Source organism: Phascolarctos cinereus, unplaced genomic scaffold (assembly GCF_003287225.1).
Source record: "Phascolarctos cinereus isolate Bilbo 61053 unplaced genomic scaffold, phaCin_HiC Scaffold_4;HRSCAF=312, whole genome shotgun sequence".
Classification (NCBI taxonomy): Eukaryota; Metazoa; Chordata; class Mammalia; order Diprotodontia; family Phascolarctidae; genus Phascolarctos; species Phascolarctos cinereus.
In genome coordinates this window covers 473943876-473967153 of record NW_027555847.1, presented here as the reverse complement: position 1 = coordinate 473967153, position 23278 = coordinate 473943876, and the positions used below count along the sequence as shown (strand labels likewise).

Sequence of the window (23278 nt, the reverse complement as noted above, 5' to 3'; positions counted from 1 at the left end):
CCACTTCTACCAGGGGAAGAGGACACATCAGCAGGAAAGAATGAGTGGGAAATTAAATTCTTCCCACTTGTGTCAGATCTGCCCTTATATAAACACATTAACAGTAATTTCATGAGGCGTCAAACATAGGAATAAATACTGAGGGATAAAATAATGAGGTGTTGCTAGTGAGCTGAACCTCTATGGCTAATATTGCTGGATATGAATTATGCAGCCTGAAAGAAGGCATATGTTACAGTACTCAAATACTTGCCTTGCAGTACTTGCTGATCATTAAATTCTGGAGCCCGAGGTAAATCTATCTTCCTTTTCCACCACAAAGTAAATATCTTCTCTTGGTCTCTCTGCCTGTCTCCCTGTCTCTCTCTCTCTGATACACACACACACACACACACACACACACACACGTTGTCCCTTCTGCATACACCAAACTCTGAATAGGCATTCCATTCCATTCCATTTTTAGCATAACAGCATGTTTATTTAGCTCTTTGGCTGAAGCTTTAAAGCCATTTAACGTAATGTAAACAAGAACATTTTGTTTGTAATTTGCTAAATGTATTACAGCCTTACTGTGTCTCCAATTAGGAACTTAAGGTTCATTTAGTACATTTACATCTGGCTCTGATTTAAAGTGACTTTCCTTTTCCATTTAAGAGCTGCTTTGACTTGGCTGGAAATGACCTGAGTGCCCTTTATAGCTATTTGGACCATTCTTGTCTGCTTTAAAGCCAGAGAGACTCTTATTTAATAGGTTTAGTTTGAGCTTCACAGTAGCCAGTGCACATGGGATCTATATTGAGATGAGCAGTAGAAAAGAATTCAAGAATACTTAGGTAGACAGAAGATTTAACTGGAACCTCATTTCAAAAAAGGATGCTGAGGATTGCTGGAAATCCAATGAGACTAATACAAAAGATGGGACATAGTTAAGTTTCTTTTTTTTCCTCTATAGTTTCTAGTCAGTGAAAAATAAGTAGCAAAGAACAACATCACACTGATAACTTGTTTTATATTACTCTCCCCATCTGGTGCCTTCTTTAAAAAAAAAAGACAATATACTAGCTTACTGAAATGAGCTCTATCTATTGTCTTACGATTCATTAGCATTTAAAATCTCCAGTTGGAATCCCCAACACAATTCTGTTCCCACTCCAGAGTCAGCACCATTTTCTAAAGTATTAAAATGCAGATATTTCTGATATATGCATTTTTTAAAGTGGCTTTGGGAAAAGAATTGTGTATGTGCGTATGTGTACATATAGGTGTGGTTTTGTGTTCCTCAGAAGATTTGATCTTTTCTTTCTGCATTCCTTTGAATTCCTTCTTTGTACAGAACTTCACAGTGACCCAAGTTCATCTATATCTATAGCTATCTATCTATCTATCTATCTATCTATCTATCTATCTATCTATCTATCTATCTATCTATCTATTTATCTATCTAGAGTCTTTCACTCACTACAGATCCTGAAAATAAAGACCTGCCATTCTCCATGGCTTCTGTTTTCCTCCCACACTCCCCAATGAGGGAGCATGTGATATAAACACATGGCAACTCTATTAGTCATGCTCTCATGTATAGTCAAGAAAACATTCAATTGTAATCTCCCTAATAGATAGTTTTTCTTAAATATTGTAATTTTCTAAGCCCCCAATAAATCATCAATAATTTTGTCCATTTTTCCCAGTTTGTGTTTACATTTGTAGCTGTTCGTAATTGTGGGCTATTAGGACAACAGGAGTTATGCACAATTGCGGTCCATGGAATCCTAGCCTCCCATTTGAACCAGCTGCCTGCACGATGCCAATTGCATCATGTGGCTTTGTTTTCTAACATGCACATTTGTCCTAAATTTTGGAGCTTAACAGCCTGCCTCTAATCTGCTCCAGCGACATTCCTTTAAAAATAAATAACAGTATGTATGCTCTCCAATTTGAATATTAAACAAGGGCGAAGTAGAATTAATTTAGTTTGAAACACAGATATTACATTATGCTGGCACAGTGAGTCAACATAAAGGGAATGAACAGGTGGTAATACACCATAATAACACTTATGGATATTTTGCTGAAATTCTCATGATGCTGAAATGCAAAAACTAGGCAAGTGCTTTTACTTTGTTGGGAGCTCTTTCAAGCTCCAGGAGGGCTGTCTCCTGAGAACAGAGCCCTGGTCTTCCACATGCAGGATACTGCTTCTAGGAATTACAAGCTGGTTTCATCTCCTTGTCCTCATTCTGTTCCATGAGATGGGCTGGGCCTATTTGTAGTGTTTTCTATAGTTGTGGTAAAGAGAGTCATTGTCCCTTTCAATTCCTCTTTAGGAAAATCTCAACTCTCTGTTTAAGCAAGCCCCTCTGCCAGGAGCAAAAGGGAGCATGGGACCATTTTAATGGAGATAAATAAATAAGAACAATGTCGAGGTGCCTGTCATAAGAGTTCTCATTTCCCTGGTCCTTTAAAGTTTACCAAGTACTTTCCTCCCCCAACAGTGCTAGGAAGTAGGCAGTAACATAAAAAGTTTTCTATTTGGAGGTAGGCATTGCAGTTTCTGCTAATCCCTTGTCTCAGTACTCATGTCTTAGGATGCTTTTCTAAAAGAGAATAATAAGCATAAGAAATCCCATTTTTCTATCTGTTTCCTTCCCCCATGCAGCACTCCAACTGGACTCTGGCAAAGGCTTTTGCTTCACAATACCTAATGTGTTGTGCCATCTAAGTAACACAACAGTTCGATTTTGATTCACAAGCTGGATGCTCCAAAGCAAACTCTAGCAAGATACAGACAAAAGGCAGTCAAATCACATGTAACTTATAAAGGTATCAGAAAGTGAATGCGAGAAACAATGTGGAGCAAGCCATGTAATCATATATGCATGAAAACAATGCAGGGCCTTTTCCCTCTCTCTAGGACCCTGTGATGGGCTTATGAAGAGGCCTTTAACACTGCTCTGTGTCTTTGTTGTTTAATGAATGTCTACACTGGGAAGGCTCACCTTCCTTCTGAAAGTCAGTGTTATTGCAGTTTATTTTAGTATAAGAGCAGAGTTAGAATATGATAATGGATTTGGTTTATGAACCTCTTAGGACAAAATGACCTCCTGCAGGCCACCTGAAATCCCTTCTCCTGCCTTTCCTCCTCTTCCCATCCCAAAAAAAGAAAAGAAAAAAAAAGCCCTGCCAAAATTGAACATGACGCTGCTATTAGGAGGAAAATTAGCTAGAGTTCGAGGTTTTTCAGTTTGTGTTTTAAATTGCAAAGTGACTAGCTCCTGACAGAAACATAAGATTACACATTTAGAGTTGAAAGAAACCTTAGAGGCCATCTCAAGTCCAACCTCTTAATTTTACATCTGAGGAAACTGAGGCGTAGAGAGGCTAAGTATCTTGCCCATGGTGTCAGTGTCAGATAGGATTTGAACTGAGGACTCCCCGTCTCAAAGTGCAGCATTCTATTTACTACACCATTATTTTATTGTACACATCAATATCACAGGAGAATAGCCTAAGGAAGTGCTTTAAGGACACTCTGTACATTACTGGTCTATAACCATCCTGAGTTTTGAATATTGCTCAGGAAGATAGAAATTTAGTCAGAAATCAGAGCAATATTTTGGAGAATGTAGGAAGACATGGATTTAACTTATTCAATTAATTATTTTTCTTTAAGTGATGTCTGCATCGCCTCTGAACTAGCCTTAAGTAATGTGCTTGGGAGCTTTGTCCTATGGGGTATTTTCCTCTCCTTTAATAGAACTCTATGGCAGCTTATGACTTAGTGACATAACTCTCTATTTTTCTCATAGTGGCTAAATCAACATTTACAGCCCTACATCTCTAAAACACAAAAGAGGGTTGGTGGGGAAGGTTCCCTGTGTGACCTCAGCAGAAGTTTTAGGGAAACCCACAACTTGAGTTAATTTTCACAATATATAGGCATCTTTTGACTCTAAGACTCTTTTTCTCCTGATGTGTTTTTAAGAACCTGATGAAAAAAGATGTAGTACTCTACAAATCAACTAAGAGGCAAAGGGACCAAATGTGGGAGTAACTCATAATTACGAAGATATTCACATTATCCAAATCCTCAAACTACAGATATTTAAGCATTTCAGTGACTAGTGAGTTCCCCCTCATGGTACATAAATCTCATACTAGCTGCAACATTATTTAAATGAGAATGCTACCTTGTCTGGTCATTGACGGGCCATGATGAAAGTGTTCAAGGTTTAGAAAAATGAAGCAAAACTGGGTCACAGTCAAGGGAGGGGAGTGATTCCAAGGACCACCTCAGTAATTGATTCCCCACTATCCCCTAAAGACTCCTGAAACACCTCAGGTCATGGCTGAGAAGCAGTCTCTCACTGGTCTTCCCCAGTACAGTATTTGGTGATACTATGGGGATACATTAAATGAAGAAGCAAATTGTACATGTGTTCCCACTTAACCCAGTATGGACTATGTTCTAGAAAGGATGGTGGTCTTTAGGGAGTGGTTGAGTATAGAAAAGCTTAAGCTTTAAGTTAATTTTACAAAGAGTCAAACTGAGTTTTGATGACAAATGAGTAAACAGTAAGTGCTGAAGAGAGGTGTGGACAGTTTTCAAAACACCCTGAGGATTTTTTGGTCTTTATGAACACACCAGCAACTCTAGGGAGTGATGTAATCCTGGCTAAGTCATGTAAAGTCCCTTTCAAAAGTAACTGCAGTATATAAACCTTGAAACAAAGAAAGGAACATATAGTAGAGCAATAAAGTGGTGTAAAATTATGTGAAAGTCTCCTAAAGTGTGGTTCTGATGTAGCCCATTTTCTCTCATTCATTCCAGCTACTGAAAAAGCCATTCAAAGCACTTAGAAGCTATTTCTTTGCAGCTTACCCAATTTCTACAATCAAATTAACGCCCACTTCCTTTTGTAACACTTCTTACCTGTTTTTGCTCCTCTCCTAAACCATCCCACATTGAGGCCACAATTTTGGAGACTTCACCAAAAGTAGCATTTGGATTTTGGCCTTTGATGGCTGCCTGGGTATCTCGGAAGAATAATGCATAGGCAGACACAGGTTTCTGAGGCTCGTTAGGGTCCTTCTTCTTCTTCTTTTTGGGAGTTTTTGGTTTCTTTCCCATATCAGAAGCAGGCCTTTTCTCTCCACCATTTATCTGAAATGGGATCACAGTAGAATTACAGAGGGGCCCACCAAAGCATGGGCCAAACCAAATTGCTGTTTCTCATTTAGGCTTACACACACACACACACACACACACACACACACACACACACACACACACAATCCTAAGTAGCATTTTTATTTGTAGCTCTGGGCTCATATAAAACTTGATATCTCATGTAAGCTATGACTAAGTCCCTCACAGCTTGCATAACAAGTCTTTAAAAATAATTTTTGATTATCTTTATAGAATGATTACCCTATTATATTGATTCAGCAATTATTTTTTCACTTTATGAGTTTGACAGTAATCATGATGGTCAATCACATTTTAATGCAGTGATTTACACAGACTCTGGAAACTTTCTGAACAGTTTTTAACAGTGTTTGAATCTCCAGAAAGAATCCTCATGTATTAGAGATTAGTCCTGCCATTCCCCTGCCTTCTAGCTCTTCATCAGGATGTAAGAACTCTGCATTTTTGAATGTATGCCAGCAGAGTGAGAATTCCGTTAATTCCTTGAAAGTGTAAGTCCTAGAAATGGACTAATGGCTTGATGTTTGTGGAGCAATCTAGCTATCTCATTATTCAAATATTGGCCACCATGAGATGATAATTTTGGGTTCAAGGGGGAGGGCAGAACAGCTTGTGAAACCATCTACTAAGGCATGGAGGGAACACCCACACCACTGCAATCATATATCCTCAAAGTATTAAAACTTTGCACTTGTGTTTACTATACCAGAGACTCACACTACATAAACAATAAAAGCCTCACTTGTTCAGATTAGCTGGTGGCATGGCTTGTCTGAAAGAAGGAAAAGTCAATAATAAGGGTTTCTTTAAATATGTGAAATGGAATAAACCAAATAGAGAAACAAAGAGACATTCCATGATGATAGTGCAAAAAAAATTTCCTCAATAATCAAAAGTCTATAGCAAAAAGGATTTAATGAATCATTTGGCTTGGGCTTGCTGAGGCTACTAGGATGGATCGAAAGATCATCAATATAGAACTGACAGAGACAATACAGGTCATCTAGTCCAATTGCTAATTTTATAGATGAGGAAACCGACATTGCCTGAGATCACACGAATAGATCCAGCAATAGACTCAGGATTCAAACCTCAGACTCTACAACTGATTCTCTTTTGGGATGGGACTTGAGCCCCTGCTTGGCACATAAGGATTTTCAATTAAGAATTCTACCAAAGGTAAGAGATAAATGGATACTATGGATGAGAATTGTATGTTTAAGGGGAAGCTTAATTTTAATTGTACTTATGGAGAACCAGAATTATGTAGATAAGCAGAGTTTACTAACTGGCTGGACATTCCATTTTGGCAAAGGATTTTGATCCTAAAGAGATATGGCTGGGACTAATGGGACTATATGTGGAGAGGAAGGTGAGAAGGCACAGTTATATATAATGGCAGAGGGTGTACAAATTCTTCTAAGCATTAACAAAATTGAGTTGGGATCTAAGTGCATAGTAGACTGCTCCCTCTAAGCCATATATGGAGCGGTAAAAGTACCTGTAGCAAATGCTTACAGCATGAAGCATTCAAATTCCTCTGTATTCCCAGGGTCATGCTAACAGGGGGAAAAGAGAGCTAATAAAGCAAAGAATTTCAACTCCCAAATTACCTTTGGGGCAAAGAGGTTGGATGTGCTAGATCCAAGAGTGCTAAATATGCAGTATCTACTTCATTAATAATGTAGCTAACATACCAAAACCCAATGATATCCACTGGATAGAACTTAAGTGAAAAAATATAAATTGCTAGCTTAAACAAATGCCTGTATTTTAACAGCTACTGGGTCAGTGTTTCTTTGGTACTCTCATCTATATAAGAGGTTTCAAAGAAAACCTGGAAACTATAGACTGTTGTGTTCATACTGGGCAGGCTAATAGAATTTATCATCTGGGTAAGAATTTCTGAATATTTAGGCAAATATGACCTGAATTCTGAAAGGGAAATTATCCCTAATTAATTTACTATAGTTTTTGAAGGACCACCAAAGCAGTAATAAGAGGGAAATAGAAGACATAATTTAGTTAGACTTTCAAAGACTTTTGACAAGGGTTCTCATTAAAGGTAATTTTTTAAAAAAAGGAATAATTGGTGTTAAGGGAATTTTTTTTTAATAGAAAGTAAACTGACCAAGAAACAGGAAGTAAAGAGGAGGGCAAAGAGTTCATGTTTTATGTATGTATTAGTATTAGATCCATTTTTATAAAATGTTTTTCTAAATTAAATGGAAGAGGAAATATGAAATGAAATCTGTCTGTGGATATTAAATTCTTCTGAATAAGAACATGCTTGTGATAGGAGACCAAACTCTCAATACTTGAATGTATATGTGTTTGGGAGGGGACTAGGTAATTCTTCATATGAAAAAGGCCTGTAGCTTTTGACAAAATACAAACCTAATAAAGTGGATGGTCTAAGCATAATAGTTGAGCAGATAATTCAATCTTAAACTGAATTAATATAAACATAGTTTCCTGAATAAAGGAGGTGATAATCTTTTTTGTATTCAGCCTTAGTGAGACCATATTTGGTGTCTTGTTTTCAGGCCAAGGTGCCACAATTTATGAAGGACTTTTTGACAGACTAATGTACTTCTAGTCAGTGATCCAGATAGTGAGAGGGCTTGAGGCTATTCCATAAAAGAATTGGTTGAAGGAAATGGGGCCATTAGCCTGGAGTAAGGAAGACTTCATAGAGCAATGCTAGCTAGCTTTCTTTAAGTCAAAGTCAGTCACTAGCAAGTGAAAGATGAATCACACTTATTCTTCTTTATCTTGGATACAGAACAGAAGCAATGAGTGGAAATTGAAAAGGAGTAGATTTCTACTCTGAGGAAGAACGACCCAACAAAATAGGATGGGAAACTTCAGGAGGTAACTGATTCCTTATCTCTGGCAGTCTTTAACAGGAAGTTGGATGTCTACCTGTTTAGTCCAATAGAGATGGGATTAAATGATCACAGATATCATGACCAGCTCTGCAATAGCTCACCCGGTGCTTACTAACATAGGCACTTCATAAATATCTATTTAACTGTGTTGAAAAAGCTACATTCTTAAATCATTGCAAATTCATTCCATGTTTTTTAAGGAGAGACCTAAGTACCTTATACCACATCTATAACCAGTGGACAGGGCACAAGTTAAAGAACATGAGCCAACATTAAAGTCTGATTTTCCTCTTTCATCAAGTAGGAAAGGCAATGAAGTCTAAAAGAAATAGAACTCATCAAGAACCAAAACTGGTTTGGGTGTTCGAATCCTGAGTTTTCCATAAAGTCTAATTGCCTCTATGAGGTCAGTATGAGGCAACTGGCCATTTTCTGGCTTTTTGGGGGGTATTTTTCCAGCATGGTGGAGAAGGTAATAATGATCTGCTGCTGTGCAATGTGTTTGCTGCATATCTCAGAGTCAGGGAGATTTGCCTGGTCTGTCCTGTGAAAAATAAAGTTGCTCATTATTGTGTCTGTTATATTTTAAAGGAACATAATGATGATTGGCATGACTGTATAGACAAGTTATTGGTCATATTTTTGAATGACAGTTGGTTTTTGGATCCTTGTATTATTTGAGATGAACAATAAGAATGGATATGGTTTGTCTGAAATTAGCTAAATGGATGCATAATCAGTCAATGAACAATCATTTTGAGCTTTCACTAACTTCTGAAGCCCACGTGATTGAATGGAAACAAATGAGTCTGTGTCTATAAAGAAGCTTGAATTTCTAAGCACGATATCAAATCATAAATTTCTAATCTTGCCAGGGTTTTAAGATGGGAAATTATGAAGTCAAATTTAAGCTGTGTCACAATGATCTTAAAAATAGAGAGGAAAGCATATGAAATTTCCCCTCCCCTCCAGAATACAGAGCTCCAACAGTTCTAATGTCCTTCTCCACAATGCTTTCCAGGACCTAGAACGGCAAGCCAACAGAGACAAAAATTTTATATAGAAACAACAAAAAATTAATGTTAACAACATGGAAAGTGGCTAGGATGAGACCTTAATTTTGACTCTCATCAGCCATGGAGATGTCACCATTAATTAAAGCAAAAGGCATAGAAGATGATTTTTACTTATGAATCATGCACACATGCATACAAACACAAATGCATACATTTTTGTAATCTACTGATAGGCACAGATTTATTCCTCAAAATCCCTAGAGGTGTACTTAGCTCTTAGTAATCCACCTCCTGTCATGGCTTATTGCTTAATTATAGTGATGTATTTAACTTATTTATCACAAGAAAACAATAATCTTTCACTTTAAAAAAGCATGTGCTTACTGTGTTGCTCAGATAATAGATCTTAAGACTACAACATCCAGGAGTTAAGACTCTCAAGGAAAGTGCCTCACTGGTATCTAAATGTCCCTGGAGAAGTTGAAAATGTCTATAAGCATATTTAAAATAAATGGCAGCCGTACTCAAGCCTTTAATGGAGCTAGGAGAGCGGTTTTATGCACACTATCTTGCAGTAATCACTGTAGTTTAAAATAGATTTTAATCAAGCGCCATCTGCATAATAGGCTGAACAAACAACATCAAACTCTACTTATAAGTCTTATCATATAAAGTAAATATTGTAAAGTCTCCACTGCATAAACAAGACCTAGAACAGCACTTTGGCGACTATGGTGTTTCTGTTGGTGAAGGTTTTGCTAATAAATGCTTTGGACTGACTGTTCAAATTGTTCCTTTATTTCCTTATGCCATCCATAAATTGATAATATATGAGAATATTCAGAATTTGGGAGATAAATATTATTTATCGTATTGGAGAACAAATTCACAGAAAATCAGACTAAACTTATGGTGAATCCAGAAAGCTTGTGTTTTTTTTCTCAATCATGTTTATTATTGTAATCACTGAATAGCTATCACATTATGCAAAAACATGAATTATAGAAAAAAAATTCACACAGAGTCCAAGACACTGTTTTGTATATATTTCAAAGTTATTAAAATAATTGATGGATAAATATCTTAGATTTTATAAAGTAGAATTCAGCACTAAGTTCAGGTGACCTTAATGCAGGCAGTCAGAGACTTATACTCTTCAACTGAAGTAGGCAGGTGAAAGAACTGCTTAGACGATTTGCATGAAAAAATAGCAGCTGAATGGAATGTAGTAGAAAGAGCACACTGTATATAAAATCAGAGAACCTAGGTTCAATTCCTGTCTCTGACACTCACAACCTGTGAAGTCACTTAATCTCTTTGGGCCTCAGTTTCCTTAAGTGTAAATGAGGGGGTCTAGCTCTAAGTCTATGACTCCATGACTTCTTATTTACATCTTTGTGCAACCCTTCATTTGCCTATGCAAACAAAAATGTACTTAAAAAATCATGGGATCCAGGTTCTTCTGCATGTGAGGGAGCAAGATTATCTTGGGCCAGTTTGCCAAAAAGCCTGAAGACTGTGCATAGGAGTTTCATTCTTTGTGCTTTCACTAATTTGAGAAGTGAGTATATACATGGTATTTAGGCCATGTCTAAAAACATAAAGTCCTTGGGAAGAAAGCAGTCTAGAAGAATTTTGATTTGTGGCTTCTGGAAACATTTACCAAGGATTTGGGTAACTGGATTCAACCAATGTGGAAAAAAAAAGTTTTCCACCAGTTTCTGTTGTAGGCTCAGTCTTAACATACTGCAGTTGTTTTTTAGTTAAATCTTTCCTATTTTCCTAGTAATTAGTACTCCTCCTAATTGTTTTATATTTCCTAATTGCTTATCTGTTTATATCTCTCCTCCTCCCTGCACAGAAAGTAAACACCTTGAAGGCAGAGACAGTTTCCTTTTTTTGTCTTTAAATTCTCTGCACCCCAGGTACAATGTGTGACATGGAGTAGGCTCTCAATAAATTTTTTTGAATTATATAAACATTCACACTAATTTAACTGTTGAGGCATAAGGAAAGAGGAAATATTAAAGATAAATGCTTTGCCAAAAGTGAAGTATTAAAAATATCAGAGAAAAAGTGACTTTACTACTGCCTTGAGGTAATTTCATGAAATATTTACAAGAATCAGTTTGTGTATATTGATATAATTCTCCTTTAAGAATGCAAGGTCTTGGAGCCATACAGTGACCCAACTGCTCCAGAAAATCATTTAGAACTATACCCCAAAAGTCACTAAGCTGTGTATGCCCTTTGACCAGCAATACCACTAATAAAAATACATACCAAAGAGGCTAAAGAGAGAGGGAGAAAAAATACATATATGGATATAGATAGATAGATAGATAGATAGATAGATACACATACATGTATACATAAAAATGCATCTACATGCATGTACATACACATATACACACATTTATCACCATCTTTTGTGGTAAAGAATTGGAAACAAAGGGGGTATACATCAATTGAGGAATGACTGAAAAAAATTATAGCCTAAGAATGTAATGGAATATTATATGCCCTAAAAATTCAAAGAAACCTGAGATGACTCCTTATAAACTGATGCAGAGTGAAGTAAGCAGAAGTAGGAGAAATTTTTATTGAAATGACCATAAAATTGTAAAGGAAAAGGACTTTGAAAGAATTAAGAACTCTGATTGGTGCAGTGAACTACTGTTACCTCTAGAAGACTCATGATGACACCATTCCTATATATCAAACAAAACCCTGCAAGAACAGATAGTAAGAGATACCCCATTTAAAATAATCCTAGACTGCATAAAATCACTGGGAGTATACCTACCAAAACAAACCTAGAAACTACATGAACACAATTACAAAAAAATTTTTCATACAAATGAAATCAGATTTAAATAATTGGAAAAATATTGATTAATTGTTAATCAGTAGTCAGGGCCAATATAATAAAAATGACAATTTTATCTAAACTAATTTACATATTCAATACCATCCCAATTAAATTACTTGATTTTTTTAATTTACTGAATTAGGAAAAACAACAATAAAATTTATTTGGAAGAACAAAAAGTCAAGAATGTCAAAAGAACTAATAAAAATATGGGAAGAAGTTTAGCACTACCGGATCTTAAACATGTTATAAATCTGTAATTATCAAAACTATCTGGTACTAGCCAAGAAACAGAAAGGTAGATCAGTGGGATAGAGTAGACATACAATTTACAGCAGCAAATAAATACAGTAATCTTGTATTTGACATGTGGAAAGACTTAAATTTTGGGGATAATCATTCATTATTTGGTAAAAATTATTGGGAAAACTGGAAGACAGTCTAGCAGAAATTGAGCATAGACTAATATCTAATACCATTTACCAAGATAAGATGAAAATGGATCCATGACCATGATACAAAGAGGAAAATTTGAAGAACATGGAATATATTACCTATCAGACTTATGAATAGGTGAACAATTTATAAATAAACAAGAGATAGCAGTGTGAGGTGTAAAATGGATAACTTTGGGCAGCTAGGTGGCGCAGTGAATAGAGCTCTGGCCTACTATTTCCAAAGATGATTAGGGAAAAGGAAAAGAACGTGTGTGTTCTAAAATATTTATAGCAGCTCTCTTTGTGGGGGGAAAGAACTGGAAAATACATAGAATAGTACACACACACACACACACATATTGCATCTAATGGTAGCTATCTCTAGGGTGGGGTGCGGGGAGAAAAAAAAGGGAAAAAAGAAAGTTATGTAATAACTTTATTACATATTTAAAAGGAATATCAAGTTGTACATAATAGATTTGCAGTTTCATGTACTATTATCTTTTTTCTATTCTACTATGTTATGGAAATGACTATTTTATTTCATAAGTTCAGAATAAAATAAAAATTTAAAAATAAAAAGAAAGAAAAAAATAAAAAGAGAAAAAAAGAAGACTGATCATGAAATATATTTCTTACCTCTTGGTAGAGAGGAAATATACTGTAGGTACAGAAGGAGACCTACATTTCCAGGTACAATCTTACAATATAAATTTGTTTTTTGCTAAAATATACATTTGTTACAAGGGAGGGCTTTAATTTAGCTGAGGTGGGGGGGGAAGTGGTGGATACAAAAAACAAAGCAAAGAGAAAAAAAGAAAAGAACATTAATGAAAACTTTTTAAACTAGAGGAATAACAAAGCAAGTCTCAATTATAAGGGCACATCCAAGCATGGCAATGTTGGTATAACCACAGTGAAGTTAAGACATAATAAAAAGAAAAAGCTGTATGTTATGTATTCAAAATTCCAAGTACAATCCCCATTGTCGGGGCTTCTTTGTGTGTGAAAATATTCATGGTTGTTGACAATATTCTAGTATATAATAAAACAAACTTTAAAATGATAATTTAAGTTCCTTAAGAGCAAGGTTTATTTTGTTTTTTGGGAGTGTGTGTGGTGATGCTTTTGAAACTCTAGCATCTAGAAAAGTACCTGGCACATAGTAGGACTCTTAATAAATGTATGATCAATTGGTTGATTAAGGTATTTGCCTCTCTTTAAAGGATATTTCCCCAAGTGCCCACTTCTTCATTACTATATTCTCAATGTATAAGTCTCAAGAAGAATTGGTATAGTTGTGCCCTATATTAGAGAAATTAGGTAATGTACAGAGATTTTTTTATTTTTAAATGTAGGATCATAGATTTAGAGCTGAAAGGGACCTTAGAGGTCACTGAATCCAACCCTTCATTTTACAGTTGAGGATTCTGAGGCCTTAGAGACATTAAGTGACTTGCCTAGGTCACAGACCTAGTAAGTATATGAGATGGGATTGGAAGTCAGGTTTTCCTCACTCCAAACCTAGTGTTCTACTGACTACTCCACAGACTCTAAATCAGACCCCAACTCTTAAGCATGAATCAAAGATTATATGTACCTTTAAATTCAAAGGAGCAGATATGTGGGTGGCTGATTAAAAAGTCAGATATATCTTCAGTTTTTTATTTGTTTGGTTGGTTTTTGGTTTGTATCTGTGATTTCATTTGTATAGGGGCAATTCCTGGAGAGGATGTTGCCTCGACTGCTCCGGACTGGCAACTGTCCTGTACTTCATTTGAAGTACTTCATTTGAGAGAGAGTTGGCTGGGCTGCTGAGAGGTTAAGTAACTAACATCTAGTATGTGTCAAAGGCAGACCTTGGAAAATGGTCTTCTTGATTCTGACATTAGCTCTCTATCTACTATTTCATGCTGCCTTGCTATATACACATAGTTTAGAAAATTTAATTTTCTGTCCTCTACATCCCTTGAACAAGCTTCTTTGTATAAATGGTAAGGCCCTATTAAAGAACAGAAGCACAGGGATTTTAAAGATCCTTAGCCTGGCAATTGATAAAAGGCAAGGCATTGCCAAATGAACAGGCTTCCAATGCCGGCAACATTTCAGTTTCCTAAAGCATCAGTTGCATTATGAGCACTGAATTATATGATTTTAAAAATAAGCATTTAGTGCACAGGCTTACTTTTGTTTAATCCATATGCTTTTCTGTAATGATGCCTGAAAATACATCCAGTGTATGACCTAAGGCTACTGAGACAGCTCCATAACAATCAGAAAGGTACTATTTTGGAAAGTGATATTTATTTTACGTACACAGTGCCCATTTTGGGAAAACAATCTCTTTTTTCCTTAAAGACAGATTTTTTTTGTATATAATTATCCATCTAGATCAGTTGAGAACTTTCAAAAGTAATCATTTACTTAAAATGTATAACTTCTCAAGAAGAAGAAAAATTATCATGAGGAAAGGCAAAGTTTACAGCCTTGGCGTCTCTCTTCAATGCACTTCATGGCCAAGTCCTAACTGGTGATTTAAATTACATCTGGAACTGAAGTGGTTATAATACAGTAACATATATCAATCTCAGTTACCTATTAAAGAAAGAATCCTGGTTTTACCAGCAGAATGCCTATGTGTTTTTTTGCAAAGACCTGGGCTGGTGAATTTTAAGCAGGGAAAAGAGGTGAAAAACTTAATCTACAAATGGGATGGAAGCATGAATTTAACTGAGAATTGAAACAAGACACAGAAAACTACACAGGCTTGATCAGACTAAAGGGAATGTCAGTGGAGAAAAAGAATATGCAAATGCATGCTTATACTAGTAGAGGAGAATGGACAAATCTACTAGTAAAAGAATAATGCTTTTCTGATTTAGAGTTATTTAAATATGTACAACTTCACCAAAAGTAAGGGTAAAGATTAAAAACCTAACAGAAATGCATAAATTGGTCTTTAAAGAGATTATTATTATAATATCACAATATGATTCTTGCATCTTTTTTTCTTTGTGAATGGTTTATTTATACTTTTTTGTTTGGTTCCATCACTTTCACTTCCAACATAACTCTTATTTCTTCTCCCTTTATCTCTGGGCCCCCATCATAACCCTTCCTTGTGCTAACAAGGAGACAAGCAAAACAAATCATAGCCACGTTTGCAAAGGTAAAGGCAATATTTTTCAATAAAGCTATTTTGTAAGGGGATGTGAATTATCCATGGGAAATCAGCTCTTTGACATTATTGTAAGGAAAAGATGCTTTTGGGTTTCATTTTGGCTCTAGTGCACATTTGATGGAGAGATGCCATCAGAATTTCTAACTGCTTAATAATCTCAAGATACTGAATCCATAATTTAAGATTTTGGATTGTCAGTATCCCCAAATATCAGATTTTTTGTTTTGTGTATTATCCATGATGAACTCTTCCATTCTAATCTATATACTATCTTAGTGGCAACAGGGAAGAAATCAGAAATTGTGGAAGGTGGGCAACTAGGTGGTGCAGTGGATAGAGCACCAGCCCTGGAGTCAGGAGGACCTGAGTTCAAATTTGGCCTCAGACACATGACACTTGCTAGCTGTGTGACCCTGGGCAAGTCACTTAACCCCAATTGCCTCACCAAGAAAAAAAGAGAAATTATGAGAGGGTGGAGTTTTCTTCTTTATGTTTGATTGCACACTTTAAGGTTATATTCTAAAGCCATATGTCTAAAATTTTCTTATACTTTACATTTACCTCTATTATTTTTATCTCTTCCTCAATGTTAAAACAATTGGAGAACTGACTATCAAAGAAAGTGTACCATGGATATCAAAATACTAGTCATTCAAAAGAGCACTTATTAAGTGCACTCTCCTAGAAGAGCTAGAAATGTCTACAAACATATAGGTCTGCTATCACTGAATCTCATTAAATGGTTTCATGAAAACACAACGTCAAGTAGAATGATATTACAGCAGGATTTGGAAACTTTGTGACTGGTTTTGGTAATAGAGTATTTGTGAAGGTATTGAGAAATGAGATTGGTTGGGGAAGATTTTATGGGGTATTTTCTGCACTATGAAATAAAACAGCATACCATAATGTTGATTATGCTAGAATTGTCTTTGATTTTCTAGAAGTCTGAATGAAAGTGAAAATATTATTCTTACTTTCTTTTCTTTTTTTTTTTTTGGCTTTTTGGTGAGGCAATGAGAGTTAAGTGACTTGCCCAGTGTCATACAGCTAGTAAGTGTCAAATGTCTGAGGTTGGGTTTGAACTCAGGTCATCCTGACTCCAAGGTGGGTTTTTTATCCACTGTGCCACCTAGCTGCCTCTATTCTTACTTTCAAAAAATGGAGAAGAGCAGAATTTTCAATTTACAATATTGTGGCTTGACCAATTTCTGGAAAATTCTAAAATATCAAGAAATAACCAACAAGAAGTGGTTAGTAAATATTTGGAAAAAGGAAGCTATGGTCAGAAGGTGCTAACATGGCTTAACCAAGAACAGGTTATTCCAGACAGCCTGATTTCCTTTAAAGACAGGGTTATAAGAAGAGTAGATTAGAGGAATTAGAGAATTCAGTTATATTCATATTAAAAAAACCAAGTGTTTATTAATCCAAGATAGGAATGGAGGATACGAAGATAACAAGGAAATAATCCTTGAGCTCAAGGAATTTGCATTTTATTGAAGGAAACAGTAAGTATGCAAATATGCAAAAACACATATACAAAGTAAATCTAAAATGTTTACAGAGGGACAGAAAAAGCACTGACAACTGGAGAGATCCAGAAAGACCGCCTACAGAAAGGGACAGTGAAATTGAACTTGGCATTCCAAGAGGCAGAGGGGATAGAGTAGTAGAACCAAGATGGTGGAGGAAAGGCAGCGACTCACCTGAGTTCTCCCCAAAAGCCCTTTGAACACCTTTAAATAATGCCATAAAACAATTCCTGGAGCAGCAAGACCCAGAAAAGGAAGGGGTGAAATAATTTTCCAACCAAAGGCAACTTAGAAGGTCAGCAGGAAAGATCTGTTGCGCCTAGGTGAGAGTGGAGCATAGTCCAGTGCAGGCTGCTCTAGCACAGACTCAGCCCCAGCAAACCAGGAGCAGGCCTTGGGAATTACTGAATCAGCAATAGCAGTAGCTGCTTCCAGAGCTCTCAGCTCACAGTCAAACAACTGGTCAGGAGATTATAGGGGTCTCTTTGTTAGCACTGAAGCAGGTCTCTGTAGTTTTATCCATACTCATATCTGGGTCACAGTTTTGGGTGGCGGTCCCAGGGCAAAGAGGAGCACTAGCAGACCACAGCTTGTGGCTACAGTGGAGTAGGGATCCTCATCACAGTTCCAGGGAAGGATGAGTGCTTGTGATTGCTCACAGACCAAAGCACAGGCCAGGAGAGTAGTAAACACACCTCTCCTTAGATCATACCACTTTGGAAGTACTGAAAAGTTACAGGTCCCTAGAAGTATCTCTGAACAGCCGCACAAAATCCGTGAAGCTTAGGACAGTGAACCTTCCATCCTGGAAGCAAAGCCCTACTTTAACAAAGACTTGAAAGTCAAGAAATAGGTAAGAAAAATAAGCAAACAAAAAAAAAACTCTAACCATAGAAAGTTACTATGGTGACAAGGAAGATCAAAACACACACTTAGAAGAAGACAACAAAGTCAAAACTCCTACATCCAAAACCTCTGAGAAATATGTTAATTGGTCTCAGGCCATGGAAAAACTCAAAAAAGATTTTGAAAATAAAATAATAGAGGTAGGGGAAAAATTGGTAAAATAGAGTGATGCAAGAAAATCATGAAAAATGAGTCAACAGCTTGGCAAAGGAGATACAAGAAAAATACTGAAGAAAATAGGCCAAGTGGTAAAGGAGGCACAAAAAGCCAATGAGGAAAAGAATGCCTTACAAAACAGAATTGGCCAAATGGAAAAAGAAGTACAAAAATTCACTGAAGAAAAAAATTCTCTAAAAAGGAGAATTGGCCAAGTGGAAAAGGATGTACAAAGGTTTGTTGAAGAAAATAATTCCTTAAAAATTAGAATGGCACAAATGGAAGCTAATGACTTTATGCAAAATAAGGAAACCATAAAATAAAACCAAAAGAATAAAAATTAGAAGACAATGTGAAATATCTCATTGGAAAAACAACTGACCTGCAAAATAGATCCAGAAGAGATAATTTAAAAATTATTGGACTACCTGAAAGCCATGATTAAAAAAAAAAGAGTCTAGACATCATCTTTCAAGAAATCATCAATATTCTAGAACCAGAGGATAAACCAGAAATTGAAAGAATCCACCAATCACCTCCTTAAAGAAATCCTCAAATGAATATTATGGTCAAATCCCAGAGCTCCCATGTCATGGAGAAGATATTGCAAGCAGCCAGAAACAAACAATTCAGTCATTGTGGAGCCACACTCAGAATAACACAAGATCTAGCAGATACTACATTGAAGGATCAGTGGGCTTGGAATATGATATTCTGGAGGGCAAAGGAGCTAGGATTACAACCAAGAATCATGTACCCAGCAAAACTGAATAAAATCCTTCAGGGGAAAAAAATGGATATTTAGTGAAACAGAGGACTTTCACGCATTCTTGATGAAAAGACCAGAGCTGAATAGGAAATTTGGCTTTCAAATATAAGACTCAAGAGAAGCATAAAAAGGTAAACAGGAAAGGGAAATCATAAAGCACCTAATAAAGTTAAATTGTTTACATTCTTATATGGGAAAATGATATTTGCATCCCATAAGAATTTTCTCATTCTTAGGGCAGTTAGAAGGAGTATATATATAATCAGAGGGCACAAGTGTGAGTTGAATATGAAGGGATGACATATAAAAATAAATTTAGAGGCGAGAGAGAGGAATGTACTGGAAGAAAAAGAAAGGGAAAAGTAGAATGGGGTAAATTATCTTACATAAAAGGGCAAGAAAAAAGCTTTTATAGTGGAAGGGAAGAAGGGGGAGGTGAGGGGGAGTGAATGAATCTTACTCTCATCAGAATTGGCTCAAAGAAGAATAACATACACACTCAATTGGGTACTAGAAATCTATCTTACCCTATAGGAAAGTATGAGGGGAAAGAGATAAGAGAAATGGGGGGAGGGAGAGGGTTTGATAGAAGGGAAGGCAGATTGGGGGAGGGAGTAGTCAGAAGCAAAATACTTCCGAGGACAGGGTGAAGGGAGAGAGAGAACAGAATAAATGGGGGGATAGGATGGGAGGAAATACATTTAGCAATAATGTGAAAACAATTTTGAAGCAAGTTTCTCTGATAAAGGTCTCATTTCTCAAACATATAGAGAACTGAGTCAAATTTATAAAAATAGGAGCTATTCCCCAATTGATAAATGATCAAAAGATATGAGCAGTTTTTAGATGAAGTAATCAAAGCTATCTATAGCCATATGAATAAATGCTCTAATTCATGACTTGTTGGAGAAATACAAATTAAAACAACTCTGAGGTACTACCTCATACCTATTAGATTGGCCAATAGGACAGAAAAGGTAAATGACAAATGTTGGAGAGGATGTGGGAAAAATGAAACATTAATGCATTGTTGGTGGAGCTGTGAACTGATTCAACCATGATGTAGAGCAATTTCGAAGGGCTATAAAACCATGGATACCCTTTGACCTATCAATACCACTATTACCTCTGTATCCCAAAAGAGATAAAAACAAGAAAAAAAGAATCTATATGTGCAAAAATATAGCAGCTCTTTTCTGGTGGCAAAGAATTGGAAATTGAGGGGATGCTCATCAATTGGGGAAAGGCTAGACAAATTGTGGTATGTGATTATGATGGATTACTATTGTGCTATAAAAAATGATGAGTAGGATGCTCTCAGAAAAACCTAGAAAGACTTACATGAGTTGATGCAAAGTTAAATGTACTGTGTACAAAGTAACAGCAATGTTATAAGATGATCAGCTGTGAATGACAGTTATTCTCAGCAATACAATGATCCAAGACAATGCTGAAGGACTTATGATGAAAAATGCTATCCATTCCCAGAGAAGGAACTGATGGTGTCTGAATATAGATTGAAGCATACTTTTTAAACTTTATTTTTCTTGAGGCTTTTTTTTTGGGGGGGGGTGTCTATGTTTTCTCTCATAACATGACCAAAAAGGAAATGTTTTGCATGACCACATGTATAATCTATATCAAATTGCTTGCCTTCTCAGTGAGGGGCTGTGGGGAGGGAGGAAGGGAAAGAATTTAGAACTCAAAGTTTAAAAACAAATGTTCAAAACTGTTTTTACATGTAACTGGGGAAAAATAAAACACTAAATAAATTCTTTTTTTAAAAAGAGGCAGAGGTAAGTGAAGTGGGAGAACATTCCTGGCAGAAGCTGGCCTGTACAGAGCCATGGAGCCAGAATATGAGTGTCTTCTATAGGAAAGAGCAAGTAGACCAGTTTGTCTAGAGCATAAATTATATAAGGCGAAATAATGTGAAATCAGTATACAAAGATAGGTTGGAGGGAGACTGTGAAGAGCTTAAGACATGACTTTCTAGGAAACAAGAATTTTGCCAAGCATTTGATGAAGTCCTTCATGTGGCTTTTGATGGAGAAATATGGGATAGATGACAGTAGACCATTAGATGTATCTAGATTGGTTGAATGTCTGAATAAAGACGGGCCATTAATAGTCCAATATTAGTTTGTAAGAAGGGCCCAGTTGAATGTCCTTCAGATCTGTGTTTGTTGCTGTGTTTTTTGAAAACAATTTTATCAGTGATTAAAAGTAAAAACAGCATGCTTATCAAAGCTTCCCATGATGCTAAGCTGGGGTAGTGAACTCATTGAATGACAAAGTTAAAAATCTATCACCCCTCCAAAAAAAAAAAAAGAAACCCAATCATAATAGGGTAGAATATTGGATCAAAAATAACAAGATGAAATTTATAGTCTTATACTTCAAAAAACAATCAACTTCAAAAGCACAAGATAGTTTGCCTGAAAAAAGATCTGGGGCTTTTAGTGGACTACAAGCTGAAGATGACAGGATAGATGAGTGCATATGGCAATCCAGAAAGCCAATGTGATTTTAGCTTAAATTAAGAGGAGCATAGTGTCCATAGGGAGGACAGTTATACTGTAGCTTGAATATTATGTCAAGTTCTGGGAATTCTATTTTAGGAAGGGCCTTGATAATTTGGGATTTCCAAAGGAGGGCAACCAGGATGGTAAAGGGCCACAAGATCATGCACAATGAGAACTGTCGGAAGGAATTAACAATGTTTAGCCTTAAGAAGTGAAAATTTGGGTGCTGGGTGTGATTAATATGTTCAAGCATTTGAAGGGTTGCCACCTGGAAGAGGGATTAAATATATTCTGTTTGGCCCAAGAGAATAGATATTAGAAGCAATAAATGGAGGTTGCAGGAGATGTATTTTTGGCCTTGTCAGGAAAACCTTTTGAATCAGAAGAGCTATCTAAAGGTGGAAGTAGCTGCCTCCTGAGATAGTCGATTCTGGATGGCCCCTTGTTAGGTATAGGTTGAATGGGATTTCTTATTTAAGTAGGGATTGGATTGGATGATCTCTTAAGTCTCTTTTGAATATGGTAATTTGTGATTCCTGCTACAAAATTCAATATTTATTTTGTAAGCATTCTTATGATATATTTTTTTAAAAAAGCAACATATTATTTTTCTGGTTAAAAAAAATTGTTTCCTAGAAAGGTAACTTTTCATCATTATCCCTTCTGCAAATCTTAAGAGTCTTTATGTATGGAATTTATTTTAGTATTAAAATCCTTTTTTTTTTGTTTAAAGGATTAATTGGAGACTGCAAAGCAGTTTTGGAGAAGCAAACTGTTTATCATTTCAGTATGTGCTCTCTCATGCCACTTGCTGTGGCTCCCACTTTCACTCACAACTTTTGCCTACCACAATTTAGGCAGGATGACAAGAAAGTAAAACTTGCAAATGACTATCTTATTCGGTAGCTCCTAAGAAACAGTCTCACCATACCTTAGTGGTATCATCCCCTTCATCTTCATGGACTGAACTGGATGGCGAAGGAGTTGCAGACTTGCTTCCAGGTGGAGATGGTGAGTTATGGGGAACACTGTTTCCCGCCATATTCAAACCAAGCTGTGCACTGAGCTGTGATTGGTTAATGGTAGTCAGCTGACCATGCTGTATCATTGCTGGCTGCCTAATATCTGCAGGCTGAACCCTTGGTCTCATGGCTGCCATCTGAGGGTGGGAACTATATTGAGCTCCTTCTGTACTCTGTATATCTTGCATCTACAAAAGGAAAATTGGAAAGGAATAATTTTCCACAAACATGTTTTTAGCAAAGAGTGTTTTCCTTTCTGAGACTGCTGAAGGCCCTGCTGATCTATACATTATTCTTAGTGTAAAATAATCCTGAGAGTTTAAATCAGCAAAAAGGTTTTAAGTGACAACCAAAAAAGGCATTTCATAAGTGAACAGTTACATTCTGCTACTCATAATCTGATTAATTAAATTTTATATTCTTTCCATGTTAACGAAATGTAAGCACATATCACTAATAGTTTGGCATGGTGTATGTTTCAAAATATTGATGCTTATGAGAGCACTTGACAAAATTAAACAATTATTAGCTATTACAGCAGACACATCAATTCATTAAACTGTATTTATCATTCCTTGCTCATTTCAGATAGGGTTTAGCAGACTACTGAATATAGTATGGTGCTTGACTGAATTCTATATAGGCTAGAACTGGCCCATATGATGTAATAACATCTAGATTCATAATACTTATAGCCTTAGGTTGACTGATCAATTAATTGACTATTGAAGTGATTGGATTGAACAGTCAGATTTGAAA

General features: G+C 36.2%; 1 protein-coding gene across 4 annotated transcripts in view; it reads right to left on the bottom strand.

Moving 5' to 3' along the window:
• The window catches only part of TOX (thymocyte selection associated high mobility group box), a 370938-nt gene that overhangs the window by 38785 nt on the left and 308875 nt on the right, over positions 1 to 23278 (bottom strand). For 3 of the 4 annotated variants that reach the window (XM_078153395.1, XM_021005919.2, XM_078153396.1), the window contains 2 exons: positions 22429 to 22707; positions 4934 to 5164 (listed from right to left, as the gene is read on the bottom strand). In XM_078153395.1, the coding sequence (XP_078009521.1) occupies positions 4934 to 5164; positions 22429 to 22707 (510 nt within the window). The remainder of the gene's footprint in view (positions 1 to 4933; positions 5165 to 22428; positions 22708 to 23278) is intronic. The other variant, XM_078153397.1, reaches the window with a different exon arrangement.